The sequence below is a fragment of the Vipera ursinii genome, assembly GCF_947247035.1.
Source record: "Vipera ursinii genome assembly, chromosome: 5".
Lineage (NCBI taxonomy): Eukaryota > Metazoa > Chordata > Lepidosauria > Squamata > Viperidae > Vipera > Vipera ursinii.
The window spans coordinates 83,109,203-83,131,286 of record NC_139518.1 but is presented as its reverse complement, the minus strand read 5'-3'; the positions used below and the strand labels follow the sequence as shown (position 1 = coordinate 83,131,286).

Below are 22,084 nucleotides of genomic sequence, written 5' to 3'. Positions count from 1 at the left end.
TTAATCCACTGCCCAGAGATAAAAACCAGGTCGAGTGTGTGCCCTCCATTATGAGTCAGGTCCTGAATTATTTGAGTCAGGTCCATGGCCATCATGGAAGCCATGAACTCCCGAGCCAACTCAGATGCCTCACCCATGGAAGGCAGACTTAAGTCCCCCAGAACTATGAGCCTGGACATTGAGAAGTTTGTTTGGGAATCTTCCTGGACTTTGGTCTATGAATCTGGTATTTCAGTTTCTGCACAAAATCACTGGGAGAAACCACTTGATTTCACAAACTCAAGTTCTTTATTGTCAAAACACAGATTCTTGTCTATTACACCCTGAGAGGAAAAAAGAGAGAAAAGCAGGCAGGGAAGGGACATTTCTCAAGAATCTCTTCCCCACCTTCCAAAAAACTACAATTAGCTTTACTATGCTGCAGCTACTTACAATGAGAACTTCATGCAGTTATTTAAAAATTCTTTAAAATAAGGCAGCAAATAAACCTACTTTTACTAGGTATTCCTAAGGGTGTGCCAGGTTGTTCCATGGGCAAAGATTAAATATAGGTTTCCATTTAAATACACAACACAGTAACACTTCTTTCACATATCTGGAGGGAATGAGCAAATTATCATCAAAGTGATTGTATCACCTGCAAAGTTCCAGTCCTTTTATTTTCTCAAATGGCAGTAAACTAAACTTATTTCTGATAAACAATAATGGCAATTTGACACTACTGTTCTTATCTTTAAACCAATCTTCTGATTTATTTATTTTTTTAAATTCAGAAGTTGAAATTCTATTCTGCTAGTTGGGAAAGAGAACACTCAAGGAAAGAAGGCTCCATCAGTAACCATTAAAATGAATATAAGGAGGGGGCCGTGGAGGCGTAGAACTTTATCAAAAGAAGCCACCCCTGTTTTTCTAAGCCAGTTGCTCTGTCACATTTGCTTAAATGTCTTTTGCTTCGGAAGTGGTTAGTTGGTCTGTTCCCGTGTCACATACTCATGCATTCAAGCTAAGGCCTGAACAGGACAGCACCCAAAGTAACTGGCCAGTGAGGCAGGATGATATTTCACCAGCTTTCTGTCTCTGAGCAAATGTGTGTATGTGGGAGGGAGAGAATAAACGTCACCTAACTGGTCTTCCCAGGAAGTGCAGAAGCTGGATCAAAACCCCTTCCTAATTAAGCAGCCCAGCTCCAGCTATGCAGATGAAGAGGCTGGCTTGGTGAGGGGTCCGTGGAGATTCTCAGTCATCCAGGTCCCAAAAGTGCTTGTTCAAGAGGCAACTGGACTTTGTTTTTGTTTGAAGATGTTCCACTTCTTATCCAAGAAGCTTCTTCAGTTCTGAGCCTGGTTGTCTTCTTGCAGAAGTTTCATTACCCTAGCTAGGTAACAGCATCAGTCCTAGTGACTGTCATGAATGACCTTACTTAGTTTGGGTAGTGAAACATCTGCAAGAAAACAAGAGAGAGTACAAAGGATCCCTCATTTCAATCCTGAGCTGCTTGTTTGGTTTTTGAAGACTGGGATTAACTAGTCCAAACTCTGATGTACATCCTTTAGTTTTCTGCACAGAAATATCCAGCAACCATTCTTTGGATGAGAAAAATTGCATTTCATACAGTCCTCAGGTAAAGACAGAATATGCATGATTTGATCCTGGCACTCAACTATGCATGCTCCACGTACAGAAATACACTGCAGTTCCCAATAAACTTTTATCGTTTAGAAATTTCCACTCCTTTTATTTTGAGAGTGGCATTTGGTGAGTGTTTCTAAAGATGCTTCTGCCACTACAACAAGCTGTCAATTCAAGTTGTAGTGTAACAAGGAATGAGATGGAAAGTAATCCTGGGCTTTTTTCTTCAGGGCGAGATTAAGAAACCACAGAGCAATTCATTTCAAGAAAGATACAGCTAATGATGCTTTATAAATAAAGGGTATAAAATCCATGAATCACCTTTTTGAGGTCACAGATTACTGGAAGCACAAACCACAGTAAATCAAATCACTGCAACAGATTTAAATATTGCTTCATACAGCACAAGAATTATCAGAAAAATTTACTTCCAGGTGGATGATAATAGTTTTGTATTAGAATTAGATTTACACCCTCTTAGTTTAGGTAGGCAAAGAGCAGGTGGAGCTGGGGGGGTGGAGTTAAATGTGTCATCAGCTTAGAGTTGTTATGTTCTCAGAAACGGTCTAAGTCTAACCCCTCTTAAATTCTGTTGTCGCTTATCGACAATTAAGTTCTGAACTTTAGTTGACTAGATTCTTGCATATAGGCTTGAATACATTTTTTTGTGTTGCAACTTAGTATATGGTCCTGATCCTTTGCGCCTGACAGCTAATAGGTTATATTTTATACTCTTGAGACTACATTAATCTTTAGAGTGGCTTCAAATCTAGATGTATAATTATCCTTGATACACTTGATTTAATTGTCCCTTGCAAACCCTGTAAGTAAAGAAACAAGTCCTCCTTGGGTTTCCTTGCATATAAGTAGAGAAGATAAAACACACACACACACAAATGGAATCTGAATTCACCCAAGTTGGAAATGGTTCTTTTTTCATGAACTTGCAAGCAATTTTCCAACCACAGATTGATTTCCTCTTTTCTCAGCTTTGCAAGGTGCCCATCTACACCATCTAGGCCAGGGGTAGGCAACCTCGGCTCTTTTATGACTCATGGACTTCAACTCCCAGAATTCCTCAGTCAGCATAGCTGACTGAGGAATTCTGGGAGTTGAAGTCCATGAGTCATAAAAGAGCCGAGGTTGCCTACCCCTGATCTAGGCACACAGTTGGTCACTTTTGCCCTTCCTTTTTATTTTATTTTTTAATTCCATTTATATCCCACCCTTCTCCGAAGACTCAGGGTTATGGCCTAGAAAGGCAGTGTCCTCCCTTTTCTCCTTTTCATCATTGAAATGTGCCCTCTCTAGTCACATATTTTCTATGGATCCACAGTTTAGCAGATGACCGTTCTGGCTGCAACCACCGTCACTTTGCAAAAAAATAATAATAATCACACTTTTTGCAACTCTGGAAGCTCATAAACCTAACTCATGCAGAGCAATGCAGCTTAGGAGTGTTTTAGCTCGGCAAATAATGGCATTTCCTTTCCCTCTTTCACTACAACCTCCTACGGCTACAAATCCAGTTCAGACATCACTTCAGACTTAGGGAAGAGCTGGAGATGTCAGAAGATCAAACTTGATTAGTGGCTTGGCAATCACCCGAACCTCCTCATTTAATGGGTTGGATTTTAAGTTCACACACTGGAGAGACTCCATTGAAGCAAGTTTCTCAACAGGAACATCTGTAGGAAGAAGAAACATAACATCAAATGTAATTGATGGACCAATGTCTCTTTTAAAAGAGAGAAACTGGTTACTATTACTAACAATCAAGGTATGTATTCAATATATTCAAAACATTAATTTGAAGTGCATGTAATGCAGTGACAAAACTAGTGATATTTTTATATGCCTTCCCAGCAGAAGGCCCCAGGTTCAGCCTTGGACAGCTTTAGTTGGGCTGGGAAAGATTTTTACATTACATCAGGGTAGGTCACTGCCAGTCAGCTATTCTGATCTAGGATGCACCTTTGCCTCTCAAATATATTTAAGGACTCGTTGCATATTTCTCTTTTAAATTTACATCTGTACAGAGTTAGGGCAGGTGCAGCCACCTATGCATAGGAAGGTTATAAGCCGGACTCCTGGGGAAGCAATGGTAAATTAAAGACAGCTTTGCTTTTGGCAGAGTTGATGACTGTCTCACAACAAGACGCCAACAGATGGATTGACACATCAAAACCTCTCCCCAGATAAAGGATAGGAGCTGGGATCACCCATAAGTGGTCCATACAGTTGCTCCCTGCAAAGACACCATAAAATAGCAGTCTCCTACACAGAGCTTTTTTGTAAAAGAAAAAGGTGCCAGAACTCACACATGTCATACAACCCGCCTTGCCTACCCTACAAGGTTCCATCCAATAAAAGGTGCCGGAACTCCGTTCTGAGCGTTCTATGAGAAAAAAAGCCCTGCTCCTACAGATTAGTATCATTGGAAAAGACTCTGATGTTGGGAAGGGTTGAAGTCAAAAAGAAAAGGACACAGCAGAGGATGAGATGTTTAGATAGTTTAGCGATGCAATGAGCATGAATTTTGGCAAACCCTGGAAGATAGTGGAGGACCAGGGGGCTTGGCGTGCTATGGTCCATGGAGTCACAAAGAGTCGAACACGACTTGTGATTCAACAACAACGATGACACAGGTCTGAAGTACTGGGAGCTGAAGGACAGTCAACTTTGTCCAAGCTGCAGCTTGGAGCCTTCAAATGAAAGGCTGGTGAGTGTGATTTTTTTATTTTTGGGGGGTGGGGGGGTGGGCGGACACTCTTTCAAGAGACTAAAGATGAAGATTTTAATTTGTTGCTATTTTCGATAGCTCCAAATGAATTTTTCTTGAATAAGTTCAAATGATGAGGCTTTAAATATTTGTTTATACATAAGAGATAAGATATGGGGGCAAATGATTTTTTTTCTTGTGTTTTTAAAGAAAATAAGCTACTGTATTAAAAGTAAAAAATAATGAAACTGATTTATTTCATTAAAGTTAATATATATACATATTGTCATTTCTGGTAACTCTTAATGGAGTTTTGCTAAAAAAGATTGAATGACAAGGCTTTATAATTTGTGTATAGATAAGAGATGAGATAAGGGACGCGGTGGCTCAGTGGATTAGGATGCTGAGCTTGCAGATCAGAAGGTCGGCAGTTTGGCGGGTCGAATCCTGAGTGCCGCGTAACAGAGTGAGTGCCTGTTACTCGTCCCAGCTTCTGCCAACCTAGCAGTTCGAAAGCACGTAAAAATGCAAGTAGAAAAATAGGGACCACTACGATGGGAAGGTAACAGAGTTCCGCGCGCCTTTGGCGTCTAGTCATGCTGGCCACATGACCACGGAGACGTCCTCGGACAAGCACTGGCTCTTCGGCTTTGAAACGGAGATGAGCACCGGCCCCTAGAGTCGGAAACGACTAGCACGCATGTGCGGGGGAACCTTTACCTTTACCTTAAGAGATAAGATATGCAATGAAGAGATCTTTGGATGTCCCAAAGCTGCTTTTTTTCAAAAGGCAACTGGACATTCTTTGTTTTCCCTTGAAAATGTTTTGCTTCTCATCCAAGACGCTTCTTCGGTTCTGGACAGAACAGGACAGAACCGAAGAAGTTTCTTGGATGAAAAGCAAAACATCTTCAAGGAAAAACAAAGAAAGTCCAGTTGCTTATCCATGACCTGGATGATTGAGAATCCCCAGAGACATTTAACTATTTTTGGTTGAAATAAAATAAGATAACGTTTGTTGTCATTTTTTACTGTGGGCACACTGGCATACAATAAAAATGAAATTCTGTTGCCTGCTCTCATACACCTACAAAACACACATCTAAACATGCTATATACAATATAAGTATATACCACGGGTCGGTAACCTGCGGCTCTGGAGCTGCATGGGGCTCTTTCAGCCATCTCCTGTGGCTCCCAGTCCTCCGCCATGTGCAGTCCCGAAAAAAAAAGTGGGACTAAAAAAATTCAACCAATCAATTCAAACTTCTCACCAAAAAAAAACAACCAACCTCGCGAAGTTTGAATTGATTGGTTGAAATTCTTTGGTTTGTGGGACTGCCCACAAACCTCTTTTCTTCTTCGGACTGCACATGGCGGCAGCGGAGGAAGAGACTGGAGGACTGCTGGAAAGGTGAGTGGGCCCTTTTTCCACCTGCTGCGCCTTCCTCGGGCTCCCCTCCTCCGAAAACGCTGCTGCCGTCTCGCCTGACTTCCTCCCCAACCCACTGGGTGAAACAGTGGAGGAGGGCAGCCCCAGGGTGGCTGAGCGCCCCCCGTGTCCCTATTAAGCTCTCTTCTCCCTCCCTCCCTGAGTCCCGGAACGTTCCCCCTTCCCCACTATTCTGAGTGTTGTTGCAAAGCTTCGGTGAAATTGTGAGGGGGGCAGGCGAGGAGACTGTGAGAGTGTCAAGGCGCAAACCCTGTGCGGTGCCAGGCTTGGTTTTTTTTTTTTTTTTTGAATGTGGCATAAAATCAGGAATGGGGAGCTGGCTGGCTGGCTGGGAAGACTCCTCTCTTTTGCCTGTTCCCCCCCCCCCCTTCTGCCTTCCCAGGAGGAAAACAGCAAATTCTCTTTACAAACTGCAATGCCCACCTGACTTCTCTCCTGCTGGCGCCCTGCTCGCAGATCCCGACACCGCTATTTCGGTCTTTTTGGGTAGCCCCCGGCCTGGCCAGGAAGAGAACTTCTGGGGACGGTGTCCCGGAAGTGGGGCTGAGAGCTTGGGCAGGCAGCAAGCTTGCGATCGTGCTCAGAGAGAGAGAGAGAGAGAGAGAGGCACTTGCATTTCCCTTCTCCCTCTCTCTTTCTTTCTGGGTTTTCTGAGGCGAAGGAGGAGGAAATGAAGTGCGGGCTGCTCACCATCGCATTTCGGGCACGGACACCGCAGGCTTAAGCGGCGGACAGAAAGGGCGAGCCGAGGTGGACTCTGCTTTCATTGTTTAAGTTTGCCTGCTTGGCTTCTCTCCAGCCCTCCAATCGCGTGGCTCTTCCCTCCTGCACAGTTGCGTAGCATGGGGGGTGCAGGGGGGGCCGGCTGCACCGGGCGCAACATCTGGGGGGGCACGCTCGCGCTCGCAGCTCTCTGCCCCTGCCTGGCTCACTCACTCTCTCTCACTTCAGTGCTGGGTGTGCGAATCCGATCCGAGCCGCCGGGTCGCCGCCCACTGTGGAGGGGGGGGTGCCAGGCGTGCGGTGCGGTGCGGAGAGAGCGAGGGACTATCTGGAGGAGGGACAGTGCAGCGGCCGGGTGCTTGCCCCGGGTGCTGACAACCCACGCTACGCCACTGCTCCTGCAAGCCTCTTATTCCTTGATAAGATTAAAAATGCGAATCGCAGGCATATTAAAATTAACAAACTAAGCGAACACTGGGAGGGAATGAAAAAAACTAAAACAGTTTTTATTGCTAAAAGATCAAGCTTTCATTGGCTAACTGCCAACGTCGTCAGGATGGAAACGCTGGGGTGGGGAGATTGCGTTTATACTGTTGGTGTCTGCACCTCTGCTCATGGAGCGCGTCACCGGTCTTTTTTTTTTTTTTAGGCCAGCCCTATTGCTTTGAGTTGTCGTGCATCTGTTTTGGGGGGATGTAGTTGTCTCTGGGTGTCTGTTGTCAAAAGTGGATTGCTGACAGTTCCATGTGTTATAGCCATAGCTCTAGTCATTGCTCGTGTTCATATATATATATATATATATATATATATATATATATATATATATATATATATATATATATATATATATATATATATATATATATATATTAATTCCATTTATATCCCGCCCTTCTCCGAAGACTCAGGGCGGCTTACAAGCTTAGCAGTAGTATCAGAGGTTCTAAATAGTTGTTTCTCTTCTTCCCTGTGTTCTACAATGCAGAGTGGTTGTGTGTTTGTGCAATCTTGAATTTGATACAATGAGGTGCTCTGTAAGTGCTTGCACTGTTTGCCTCCATATCGCGCACGTTGTTCCTCTTCCCAATTCCTTAGTGCCTGGTATGCAGGGGGAAGGTCTATGTGCCAGTTGATAGAGGAGTGGCTTGAAAACCAAGCTTCCTTAAACAAGCAGCCGCCTTTAGTGTTGTCACTGGCAATTGTCTCGGTCCCTGTTAGATTAAAGACATGGTTATGTGTAGCCATGTGTGCCCACACCTGTGAATGTTGTTCTTGTCTTCTAATAGCGAGCTTGTGTTCATGCACAATAGTCCTCAGTTGTTTTGCCGTCTCCCCAATGTAATTGCAATTGCAATTTTGACATGACATCTTGTACACGACCGAGGATTTTTCTTCACTGGGGAGTGGATCTTTAGGGCGCATGACTACACATAACCATGACTTTAATCTAATAGGGACTGAGGCAATAAATGCAATCTCCCCACCCCAGTGTTTCCATCCTGACGTTGGCAGTTAGCCAACGAAAGCTTGATCTTTTAGCAATAAAAACTGTTTTAGTTTTTCTCATTCCATCCCAGTGTTCGCTTAGTTTGTTATATAATATATACATTTTTTCAAAAATAGGAATGCTTTTGCTAGAATTGATGGGATGTCTTTATTTTTATTTTTAGGGCAGCAGAGAAAACCTCCATAGAAAAGGGGGGAGAGTAAATAAAGTTGTGAAATAAAATTAAACTTCCTTGCATTTAAAGGTAAAGGTTCCCCCGCACATGCGTGCTAGTCGTTTCTGACTCTAGGGGCCATTGCTCATCTCCGTTTCAAAGCTGAAGAGCCAGCGCTTGTCCGAGGAGGTCTCCGTGGTCATGTGGCCGGCATGACTAGATGCCAAAGGCGCACGGAGCGCTGTTACCTTCCCACCATAGTGGTCCCTATTTTTCTACTCGCATTTTTACGTGCTTTCGAACTGCTAGGTTGGCAGAAGCTGGGATGAGTAACAGGCGCTCACTCTGTTACGCGGCACTCGGGATTCGTTCGACCCGCCAAACTGCCAACCTTCTGATTCTGATCTACAAGCTCAGCGTCCTAACCCACTGAGCCACCGCGTCCCTTCCTTGCATTTATACAAAGCTAAAATACTTGGCTTTTGCTGACTTTTGAAGACTGACCTTTCCTTACTTCAATTGCACAATTGCCTGCCTCCCCTCACTTTGAACTTAGCACTTTTATCCGGTCAGATGACAAATTCTGAAAGAAGCGTTCTTAATTCCCTTAACTGGAAAATCATTTAAGGGCAGGAGTCATTCAAAGCTTTTTGTTGACCACTGCAGACGTTAAATAAAAAAAAAGTTAATGGAGTCAAGGGAAGTGACAGGTTATCAATGACTTTTTATTGCTCCCTCAAACAACACATATTAAGACAGAGGACTCTGTGGTACTCTGAAATAAGAAATCAGAAAGAACAAGATGGAAACAGGTTATAATTGTTTAGCAGGGGAGAAAATTAAGAAAGGTCGTAGAAGAACATAAATAGTAGAGAAATAGATTATCTATCTAAAAAAGTGAAATGATGGCACCTGGAGCAAAATTTGTTAATCTGAGACATTCCATTACTCATCCAAGTAACTTCATTAGTCAAAATAAAAAAAAAATTAGTACATTACAATTAGTACAATCCAATGACTTTCTGACTCTCTATTTTTTTTATTTTGAATGATGAAGTTACTTGGATGAGTAACAAAACATCTCAGATTAACAAACTTTGGTCCAGTTGCCATAATTTAACCTTTTGAGACATTTTTGCCCCGGATGATTGAGTCTTCATTGACATAGAACAGGGATGTCAAACTGCCGGCCCGCGGGCTGGATGTGTCACGCCAAAACCGCGCCCACCCCACTGCCGGCAATGGGGGAAAAGTCACGATACATCACGCGATGTCACATGATGTCATGAGTTTGACATGCCAGATGTAGAGAAACAGATGTCACATGTTTCTGTGGCTCCACGTCACTAGACAGTACAATGGTTAAAGTGTTGGAGGACAGCTTGAGGGACACAGGTTTTCCTTAGCTATGAAAAATCATTTTTCCTTAGTTCAACCTTCCCCTCAAGGCTGTGGTAGGATTAGAATTTGGGGATAAAATTAGGTTCCTGGGGAAAAAAACTAAATAGACATGTAATCACTAAATATTTCCTATATCCATTGGAATTTTGCATGTTGGAGTCAAGAATGTGGTTGAGCCAAGACTTTGATTAATTCCCCTTTGCTAAAAAAAATGAGACTAAAAAAGAAAGATGCAAGATATGAGCTTTGCATTTCACAAAGCTTTTTGTACTGATAGTGGTAAATTGCTCAGCCTCAATTATTCCTACTCTACTGTCACTACTAGTTGGTGTTTTTTTTAAAAAAAGATCAGCTGTGCTAGAGATGCTCTTAGTCCCAGAATTTCAGGCAAATTTCAGGCAAACTTGATTTCCCATTCAGGTGGTCTTTGACTTACAACCATAATTAGGACCAAAATGTCCATTTTAACAACAAGTCGGTGTTAAGTGAGTTGCGCTCAATTTTACAACCTTTTCTCCCACAGTTGTTAAATGAATCATTCCACTTGTTAACTGAATCCTGCAGTCATTAAGCAGATCTGGCTTTCTCCATTGACTATGTCAGAAGCCAGTTGGGAGGGTCACAAATGGTGATTACATGACCTCACAAGCTATAACTATTATAAATACATGCCGGTTGCCAAATGCCCAAATTCTGATCATGTGACATAGGGATGCTGCAAGAACTGGTCATCAGTCAATGTTTCAGAGCTGTTGTAATTTTGAATGGTAGCTAAATGAATGATTGTAGGTCAAGGATTACCTTTATAAGGATAAAGATCAGAGCAGAATCTATTCTCCAAGACCTACTGGCCCCCTCTGAATATGCAATTGCCAACCTCATTGTCTCCTAATGAGAAAAAGTGTGTGTTAGAAAGCAAAGGGTCCTCCAGGAGTTGCCATGCTAGAAAATGCTACAGACAATCTGAAAGAAATAAATTTAACTATCACTCAACAATTCACCAATTTCTTGCGCTACTTGGAGCATCAGATCTCCCTTGTTATGACACAGCCATATATTAATCCTAAAAGATAGATTTACAGTTTATGGGGATGTCTATGAGAAGACAAGAAGGCAGAATAGATTATTTCTCATTAAAAACACTAAAAAGCCTCAGATTTCTTCACCTATATTCATTATTTCAGGAAAAAAGTTTTGAGATTATCTATTAATTCTATAAGGACGTGGTGGCTCAGTGGGTTAGGACGCTGAGCTTGTCGATCAGAAGGTCGGCAGTTTGGCAGGTCAAATCCCGAGTGCCGCGTAACAGAGTGAGCACCTGTTACTCGTCCCAGCTTCTCCCAACCTAGCAGTTCGAAAGCACATAAAAAATGCAAGTAGAAAAATAGGGACTACTATGGTGGGAAGGTAACAGTGTTCCATGCGCCTTTGGCGTCTAGTCACCACGGAGACATCCTCGGACAAGCGCTGGCTCTTCAGCTTTGCAATGGAGATGAGCACCGGCCCCTAGAGTCGGAAACGTCTAGCACGCATGTGCGGGGGAACCTTTACCTATTAATTCTATAAAAATATACAGAACAGATCAGTTGCTTTAAACAAGCCCATGAACAACAACAACAAAGCTGTACCTTGCTTGTTCATCTTAATTCCTAATATGTTTGTCTAATCCCAGACACTTTGTGGGTTGCGCGGTGGCTCAGTGGTTAAGATGTTGGGCTTGTCAGATGGAAAGCCGGCAACCCGGGTTCGAGACCCGAGCGCCATACGATGGGTTCGTTCCCCCCCTTGCCCCAGATTCTGCCATAATCTAACAGTTAAAAAGCATGCAAATGTGAGTAGGTAAATGGGTACCACTTTGGTGGAAAGGTAACAGCGCTGTGTGATGTTACGCTGCCCACAGGACCATGGAAATAACTTCAGGGACTCCTGTCTCTCTCTGTACCATCCATTTGGTACTATCCAGTACCAAAACTGCATACGCTTTGTGTATATTAAAAAAAATTAATCAGTCACATTGGATATGGTCTTAGAATAGATCGATTGAAAAAAACTCAGCAAATGGCACAGTTTGGTCTAGTCCTCAGGCACCAGGCTAGAAACCAGGGACTTTGGGCCAGTTACTCTCTATCAGCTCAACTCACTTGACAGGATTGTTGTTGTGAGGGAAATAGGAAAAGAAAGGAGTACAGGTAATCCTCGACTTACAACCATTCATTTAGTGACCGAAATTACAGCGACACTGAAAAAAATGACATGACCATTTTTTCCACACTTACGACTGTTGCAGCATCCCCATGGTCACGTGATCATAATTTGGATGCTTGGCAACTGGCTCATATTTATGACGGTTGCAGTGTCCCAGGCTCATGTGATCACTTAACAGCCATATTACTAAATTAACAACTGCAGTGATTCACTTAACAAGTGTGGCAAAAAAAGGTTGTGAAATGGGGCAAAATTCACTTAACAAATGTCTCACCTAGCAACAGAAATGTTTGGCTCAGTTTTGGTAGTAAGTTGAGGACTGCCTGTATTGGGTATGCTTGCTACCTTTGACTTATTTATAAAAATAATAAAGGTGGGAAATAAATAAATAAAATAAATAACATTCAAAACTGCCCACCCCAATACTATTTTTCTTGTTGAATAAACTAGCAGTCTGAGGCCCCTTTACAAATATCTGCACGTCAGGTATGGCTGTGGAGAAACACAGAAGTGGTGTTAATCAGAGTATGTAGGCCTTATTCATCTATCACTAAAGGCACTTAAAGAATAAAGCTCCAGTCAGGGGAATGGAAGCAAAGAAAGTCCTAATCAATTTATTTTGAGTAGATTATCACTACCCAAACACATCTGTGCCTGGGATTTTACTCAGCCCTTTGTGAGATATTACATTCGCACCCCTCCTTAACTGTAGAGTTAAAATGGACCAGGCTTGCCTGAGGCAAAAAAAAAAAACCTGCAGCAAAAGGAATTAAACCCATGCAATGAAAACAAATTGAATTACACAGTTATACAAACAATGCCTGAAAGCTATCATCCTCATGATGTTCGCTAGTGGGGAACACGTTGCCACATGGAAATGATGAGTTTAACTTTTTTTTTTGCAAGGTTTTTCAAAGTGCCAAAACTAAGAGAAATTGTGGAAGGGTCTCACCAAAAAGTCTTCCTCAGTCAAAAGGCTGAGGATGGCTTGACCTAAAACTTTTCTTATCCTTCTAATCTAATCCATCTAGACTTCCCACTAGAAGTTATTTAACCTCCACTTCTGACTGGCTTTATGGAACCAGTCCATGTTCTTTAGAAACTTTTCATTTTTTCAGACAAGAATAAAAATCCATATGGGTTATGAAGTCCATGGTAATTCATGCCGTACTAGATTTGCCCGTATTTAAGGTGCCAAAATCTGTCTTTCTTGTGTGCCCACAGATTAGTTCATTTACTTCTCAAGAAGATGTGCTTTTAATGTTATTTATTGAATCATAATTTTTAGAAACAATTTTAAAAATGAATGATTGAATGCCAATTTTTTTGTGATGACTTTGTAAGCTATGGAAGTCTCTGTTGGTTTGTATTCTCTCCTCAGTTCATAAAAGTATATCACTAGAATAAAATTAGGCTGTTTTAGAGGTAAAAATCAATACCTTTTATTGCTTAATTTAATTTTTAGGCACCCAATCCTCTTCAGTACTGTGTGTTCAGTTAATGTCTGATTTTATTACAATTTTCTGGAATTCAAGAGAACACTTTTTAAAGCAAATCAAAATGACCCCAAAATGCTGGGATTGATGTTCTGCGATTACCTGCATCAACTGCATAAAAAATAAGTAACTTTATTTGATTTTATAGTCCAGAATGATTCATGATTCTTAATTGAAGAAATAAAAGCATCTCTATCTCTAAATTATTTGATAAGAAAGATCAATATAAATAAAATCTGTGATTGCTCTCTGCCACTGCCACTATAACCTGGCAGGGATCAAAGATTTTTTTCACACAGGAGAGATTCGTTTCCAAACTAACGATGTTTAGCTACAACAAAAAAGAGAAAACTATACCATTTTTGCCATTTTTTTTTACAATTCACCATGCAAACACTTATATTTTAGGAATCTACAAGCACAAATAAATACAATAAATGAGCAGAGTTAAATTTTGCTGATACACCTCCCACTGTGCTCCTGCTTCATGGCACTACAATTTTTTAAATAAACATTAGCATTTATAGCCACATAAATAAGTGATAGCTATGCTGGAATGAATGAATGAATGAATGAATGAATGAATGAATGAATGAATGAATGAATTTGATTTATTTATTTATTTATTAGACTTATATGACTGGGCGTTTTCTGCTGAGGTAGTCCTATATGTCAGGGCTTTTCAACCAGTGGTACAGGTACCACCTGTGGTACATTGGCACCTGGCAGGTGGTACGCGACCATGCTAGAGAAGTGGTAGCGGGGGAAGGGAATGAGCTGAACCAGTGGCAGCACTGCACGAGCCTGAGCAAAAGATGGCTGGATCTGCAGGGCTCAGTGGAAGTGCCAGGATCAGCGCCAGGCTCCAGCTGGAGCTTGGTGCTGATCCTGGAGCTTCTGAGCCCAGAAGAAGCGCCGATCAGCTGGAATGCTGCAGCATCTCCAGGTTCTTGTGATTTACATTCAGATGCTTGGCAACTGATTCATATTTATCACGGTCACAGTGTCCCAGGGTCATGTGAAGTGACCAAAACCTGCTGCAACCACCCAGCATAGCGGGGGGAATAAAAACCAAACACCCCCCACTCCACTCCCACTGCTAATGCTCAACAGAAATGCTCATAACAATGAAAACCTTGGACAGGAGGAAGAGCGCCACCAGGCAGGCAGGCAGGTGTCTTGCTCGGCTGTGGCTTGGGGGCACTTTTTTCAGGTCCACCCAAACAATCACTAAGCGAACTGTTGTAAGTTGAGGACTACCTGTACTTCATCACTTTTTTCCTTTTTTGGGGGGGCATCACGTTTTTGACACCTTGCTAGGTGACTGGTGGTACTCGGATGTTGCCATATCCTAAAAGTGGTACAATGGGTGAAAAGGTTGAAAAGCCCTGCTATATATAACTCAAACCCTATGCTGGACATTGAATTTAAATACTCTTTCATTTTAGATGACTATCTATAGTGCTTTAAGATCCAAAACCTGGTGTTAAGCAGTGTTACAGGAAGATCTCTTTATCACTCTCCCCCTCTCTCTTCCCCCCCATCTGTCTGTCTGTCTGTCTGTCCCTCCCTCTTTATATCTCTATCTCTTTATCATCTCTCTCTCTCTCTCTCTCTCTCTCTCTCTCTCTCTATATATATATATATATATATATATATATATATATATATATATATATATATATATATATATAATTTTTTATTTTAATTCCATTTATATCCCACCCTTCTCCGAAGACTCAGGGTGGCTTACAATTTTAAGCACAAATCAGTGTGCTTAGCAATAGCCTTCATTCTATGTATAGGCCTGCTTATTAGGGCTTTCACACACACCCCAAGCGGCATTATTACAAAGTCAGCTTAATTGCCCCCAACAATCTGGGTTGTATGTATGTATGTATGTATGAACAGGAAAGAAAGATTTAATTAGCAAGGCATATTCAAATGACCTGACAAATATTTAACACGTATATCTCCCTTGCTTCTTAGCTAATAGAGAAAGAACCTGTGGCTCAGGAAGTTAAAGCAACTGCCTAATATATAATCAGCCCAGCTTCAAATCTCAGATAAAAAGGGTATGACTAACTGATGAGAACATAAGTTCGAAATGATCATATTAGCCTCCCTAAAATTCTTTATTAGCAATTTGAATATATATGTGTGTGTGTATCATCTAACCTCTTTGTATCTCCATCTTTCTTCCATTGACCACACACACACACACACACACACACACACACACACAGAGAGAGAGAGAGAGAGAGAGAGAGAGAGAGAGAGAGATGTCACACCCAATGTAAAGTCTCCTATATAGACACATACCAATAAAACATTTGTATATTTCTGTCCCACAGAGCTTAAGGGAAAGTGGACTGTTTTGATAAAAACACTGAGGTATTTTTATGAATGTTTACCTAATGTTTGTTTTTATTTGCAACATAAATATAAAGCAACTTTTTTTTTGCTTTTTATGCTCACTTTAATCAGGCTTGCCTCCCAATACCATGTTACAGACAGCATAAATCTCTGGTTTTCTCCTCCCTAATGAAACAATGGCTATGGCTGCATGATACAAATTAGCTGAGCACATTTAGCTTAGCGTGTTATACATTCCCAGTCCAGCTTTGTTGTGCAACCCCAAAACTGTGTTGAGTAAGCCATAGTTAGCAAACTGTACAATTGGGTAGTGTGTGACCTCTCCTTCTCCATTGGTTTCTTTGCAAGGTAGTGGCTTCTCGTATCATTTGATTTATCAGTTTCATGTTCAGTAGATCCTACAGCAGCCTCACCATTAAAAAGCTGAACTTAAAAAAAATGTTGTGAAAAGATAGATAAAAAGCTGTCATTCATGTTTCATGTTCTACTCAGCTCGATGTAAGAAAAACACGAGGCTATCTAGTTGTTCAGTGATACATTCTGCCTTCTTACAAATTATTACTCACATCTCAATTATGATTTGGCAGCTTAACTGTTAAAGGTCCAGTACCAAATATTATTACTATTTTTGACATGGTTCAGGCTTCCAGAAAACCACCAGACCAGACCAGTCTAGGGGAGGAATCCAAGTGCCTGGAATCTTCCAGGAAAATTCTGTTCTCAGAATGATAAGATTGAGTATAGCCCAGCGGTCCCCAACCCCCACCTAGTCCGTGGACCCGCACTGGGCCATGGCATGCCAGAAACCGGTCCGCGCAAAGCCCCATCTGCGGGATGCAGGCAGTACATGAAACCACGCCTCCTCCGGTCCACAGAAAAACCTCTCTCCACGGAACCAGTCCCTGGTGCTCAAAAGGTTGGGGACCTCTGGTATAGCTAATTCGGAATAGCCTACAGCAGGTGGCAACACCTAATCAACACTAATGCCAAAACCTAGTGTCAGCATTCCAGCACAAATTCAGTTGTAGCTACCGAAAAATCTTGAAATGGCAATGCTGCCTGATAAATTCCTTCATTACATATAAATTATTCTAAGCAATTGGCTGATACTGCTTATCTTCCTTGTAGTCTAAATCTAAGGTCTTTTTTTCTCACACATTTTGTGGCTTAATAGATATCTTGCCTTGTGTTTCTCAGTTTAAAAGCGAGATGGGTGTTCGGTGTTGACTTGCCTTGCTTCGCCTTGCCTCTTGCCTTGAGAAACTGTAGCTCCTGGATCTGTCCCAAAGATGCTTTTCCAAAAGGCAACCTGGATTTTTTTGGGTTATTTTTTTCCTTTTCCTTTCCTTGAAAACATTTCACTTCTCATCCAAGAAAGTCCAGCTGCCTTTTGAAAAAGCACCGTTGGGGCAACCATGGCCTGGATGATTGAGAATTTCCATAGACTTCTGGACCTGTGTTTCTCAACTTTGCTTCTTGAAGATGTGTGGACTTCCGCTCACAGAATTCTCCAACCAGCAGGGAGAATTTTGAGAGTGGAAGTCGACACAATTTGAAGTAGCCAAGGTTGAGAATCACTAACCTAGACATTCTTTTTTTAAAAAATTCCATTTATATCCCGCCCTTCTCCGAAGACTCAGGGCGGCTTACAAGCTTAGCAGTAGCTATGTATATGCCTGCTTATTAGGGCTTTCACACACACCCCAAGCGGCATTATTACAAAGTCAGCTTAATTGCCCCCAACAGTCTGGGTCCTCATTTTACCTACCTCGGAAGGATGGAAGGCTGAGTCAACCTTGAGCCTGGTGGGATGCGAACCTGCACTAATTGCAGGCAGCTGGTGTTACTTAAGGAGGCATTAGCCCACTGCTCCACCAAGGCTCTGTTCTCCTGCACCTGCAGGATAACAGACTGTCAGAAAAATCATAGGACGATAGATTACATTGAGAAATTGAATAAAAACCACACAAAAAGATAAAATGGAAAACCACTTCTATCCTGTTGTTAAGAAGCTCACCATAGGAAGGTCATTGCAGAGAATAATATTTTTACTTTGCGAACCTAGATAGAAAAATGCAGGCTAGCTGACTGTAGCTCTATCTCTTCCCAGCTATCTCTTTTTGAAAAAGCAGCGCTATTTCCTTTAGTGTACATAATGGATTCAGAATCAATTGCTGTGTAATTCCTCTTCTTTAGCTACTGACAGATGCTGACCACATCATTTCATATTAGCAGAGCAGTCTGTTAGATGGGAGGATTTTTATGGAAATTGCAGTAAAAACAAACTGTAATTTAATAGGCCAGCATAATATTTGCTTAAGATTATATATCTGCTTTCATTTTTAATGTTTAAGACTGTGTGACACAGGAAGTCCTTTCTTTCTCTGTAACTTCTCCTGGCTGAGAAAACAACTTAGTTCATCACAAAATGCAGTGCTTCTATGAACTTGAGTTGATGAGTTCCCACTTTATCCCCATTGAACATGACAGCTGAGGACCCAGAAATACATTACTCTGCAGCTTTGGTAGTTGACCTAGATAAATAATGAGGATGGCATAGGCAAATATGCAATAAAGGAAAATCTTTGGACTTGTCAGGGAAGTCCAAAGGAAGGTCAGTCCTGGTTGGCAGGGCTGAGCAAAGCTCTGGAGCTGAAAGGCAATATCTGATTTTGGTTGCATGTCAATCACCTGCTGGAATGCTCCAATTCCTGAAAAAGAAGCGTATCATTTATGGTGTATCGGAGCAATACTACACATACACCCGTGCGTGCTCCATCACATTTTCCTTTCCATTCCATATCTCTGCACAACCAAGTAGGTTTTAGTATTTGGATGGGAGATTTCTAGGAAACTCCAGGGCTGTAGGCTAGATTGGGAAGTCAAAAAAATGCTTAAAGAAAGGAATAGCAAACCACTTGCATGTTATTCTCGAGAAACCATAGGGATGTCTCTAGAATCTAGATAGTTTCCAAGAGTCCAATTGGATTCCAAGAAGCCTTCCCCCCCACACTTTTATAGGGGGGAAATCCTATTTGGAAAAAGGCAGCCGCACATTGTACTCAGAAGAATGACAACAAACAACTCAGAAATCCCTCTGCCTACTGATCAACATTCTTGCAACTAATTATTTTTGCCTAATGGGCTTTTCGTTCTCCATTGTTTATCTCAACAAACATTCATTACATCAGGAGAATGAAAAGGATGGACATTTCTGCTTTTTTTTAGCTAAACAATGCAAGTCCAGAAAATAGGAGTGTATTGATAACACTTTGCCAGAAAATGTAACTTAAAGGTTGACACTACTGCACTACTAAAAAACCATAGCATTGAATAAAACCTATAATGTTATTTTAAGGCTTTGAAATATTTCATATAATCCCCTAGTTTGCGTGTAAGTGTCAAGTGCCAGGGAAATCAGGAGATTCAGGCAGTTCAAATGAGTGTAAAGATTTATTCACACTTTCTAGAAGAAACCGAGCTACTAACAGTGAAGGGAAATGAGTGGGAATTAAGAAGGCTTTCAAGGTCAGCCAGACTTTGATTTCATGTGGTTGTGCAAAGATTCATGACTTATGATGCATTTGACCCCTCCCTCGGGCTCAGCCTGGTCATCTCCTACAATATGCAAGGGATGGGATGGGATGGAATGATAGACAAGACAGACAGACTTTATTTTTTCCTGTGGGCACAATGGCACACATTAAAAATGAAATTTAGTTGCTTCTTCTCAAAGTGTACACATACATAACACACATTTAAAACATACTATATATGACATATGTATAGACCTACACCCTTACATATAAGTAACATATAAATATTATTCACTGCCCATCTTGAATATATAACGGAAGGAGGAAGCTTGAGAGTTCACAAGGTTAATGCTGTATGGAAACAAAGCTGTGACTAAATCTGGATGTTCTGCTTCGCATACCACGGAGACCCCTCCTCCCAGAAGGTAACAAGGAAAACAGGTCGTGAAGAGGATGTGTAGTGTCCCAGATAATCTTACAGACCCTGCTCAAGCAACGCTTCTGTGCTATGTCCTGGATGGAAGGGAGGTAACTGCCAATGATCTTTTCGGCCATCCTCACCACTCTCTGCACTGCCTTCCTCTCTGAAGCAGTGATGCTTCTAAGTTGTAAAAATGGAATGGAACGGAACGGAACAGAACAGAACAGATTTATTTGGCCAAGTGGGATTAGACACACAAGGAATTTATCTCCGGTGCAGAAGCTCTCAGTGTACATACAAAACAATATAATAATAAATAAATAAATAAATAAATAAAAATAATGGTAATAGTAATGATACCAATAAGAGAAGGTAGTAGAAAAGATGAGAAGAAATACATACATTGACTACTATTAAGTGTGTAAACCAGTGCTTTCTAAAGATAAAATGTTTGACTGCAGGGCCATTACTGTATTTTATGTTCCCTACAAGATATTTTCCTTCAGCCTTCCTGCCCTCCCCATCTCATCTGTCTTTTGTTATCTTCTAAATTCTTAGAAGCAGTCTCATCTGGAACAGGCAGCTACAAATACAATTCAGGGCATTTCTTTTGTAAATTAAGTGTTCTTTCCTTGACACCTGCCTTAGATTTGCTTCCTTCCTCACTGCTGGTTTGATTAAATGAGGATTTTAAGCGGTTGGGAAAAATAATTACTATGTTAGACACCAGCTAAGCAGAAGAAATGCACTCATACATAGTTTGAGATTGCAATATTTTGTCAACGCAAGGCGCGCGTAGGCGAGCTTTCATGAATCAAACACTACCCCCCAAAAAAATGTTAATGGGAAATCATGAAAAAAAACCAGGCACTGAATAAAAAGGCATGAAAATGCAAAGGGCATGGAATAAGGGCTCCGTGGAAACCAGCCCTGCCTCCTTGAAACTGGATGAACTAATGAAGGATCATTTTGCAAGTGTTCCCTATTCATACTGCTTATGGAAAAGATGCTCTCCACAAAGTTCTTGTCTGTGCTTGCCTTCAATGATGATTACCTGTCCATCTCTGGCATTGCAGGCAAAAAACAATGTGTAAAACTGCAGTTGACATAAGAGGAAAATTTTGCATGGAAAACCAGGTAATGCTAAGGGCAGAAAGTCATCTCAAAGAGGAATCTGAAATTCCACTTCAAGATAATGCTCAATCTTTCTTGATGGGATTTCTTTCTAGTTGAAAACAGTGCAATTCTACCCAAAATTAATAGTCTATTTTCTACAGCAAATGGTCCTCTGGCTGTATTACAGTATTATCTATGCCAGGGGTGTCAAACTCAATTTCATTGAGGGCCGCATCAGCATTGTGGTTGCCCTCAGGGGGCCAGGTGGGCGTGGCCTGGGTGGGTGTGGCCTACTGGGTGGGCGTGGCTAGAGTGTGTATGGCCTACTGGGTGGGCGTGGCCAACTCTACATCGTTCGCATCAAGGGTGCCTATGGGGGCCTGGGCAGGAGTGGGACAGATCTGAGGGTCTCTGGCAGAAGGAGGGTCTCTGGGCCAGGGCCAAGGCAGTGGGGGCCGTTCCCTAGCTGTTTCCAGGATGGCTTTGCGGGCCGCATGAAACCACTTCGCGGGCCGCATCCAGCCCCCGGGCCTTGTGTTTGACATGTCTGATCTATGCCTAATATGTTTGCTATAGCTCAATATTTTCAAATAGCACTGGGTTATTTTCTTAATGTGGTATTATGCTTCTGTCTCACAATAGGTTTCCCCCCCCCTCTTTAACAGGACAGGGGACCAATTAATCAGCAGGTGGTAGAACTTAGCTACCCTTTTTTAAGCTTAGTAGCTAAGCAAAGTTGAGCCTGCATGATTAGTTACACCTATAGTTAAAGACCAGAGTATTAACTAAAACATTCAAATCAAGCATTCAAATCAAAACCAGATAAAGAGATTTCTGGAAGAAACACATGGATTTATAATGTGTGTCACATAAAAGATGTGGAACTTAGCTATAATTTTTCCTTTCTTCCACAGGCATTATGCAGCAGCTCTTGGGAGGACTTATAATTAAGAGCAATTGAAATATGCTGGATCATAGGGCTGGAAAACAACTCTGCTATGATCACATTGGGCAGGGGTCTTCAAACCTGGCCCTTTCATGACTTTTGGACTTCAACTCCCAGAATTCCACAGCCAGGCACGCTGGCTGTGGAATTCTGGGAGTTGAAGTCCACAAGTCATAAAAGGGCCAGGTTTGAAGACCCATGACATAGGGTAATTGCTGGTCATATTAAGCAGTACTGCAACAAAAGCCAATGATATTCTCAAGCTAACTGTAGTTGCAAAAATCCAGAAAGTGGGGGGAAAAGAAAAGATACAGAAAAGACCGGTCTTATTTTGGGGGAAACATGGTAGTATGGCTGTATTACTTTTATCCTTCTCATCTGTTCCATTACCTTCTCTTA

The 22,084-nt window shown here is 41.7% G+C and overlaps 1 protein-coding gene across 1 annotated transcript in view; it reads right to left on the bottom strand.

Annotated features, from left to right (window-relative positions):
• Positions 1–2,793: 2,793 nt before the first annotated feature.
• The window catches only part of LRRC20 (leucine rich repeat containing 20), a 77,189-nt gene continuing 57,898 nt past the window's right edge, over positions 2,794–22,084 (bottom strand). Inside the window, exon 5 of the mRNA XM_083364835.1 lies at positions 2,794–3,317. Within this exon, the coding sequence (XP_083220961.1) occupies positions 3,178–3,317 (140 nt within the window). The 3' untranslated portion in view covers positions 2,794–3,177. The remainder of the gene's footprint in view (positions 3,318–22,084) is intronic.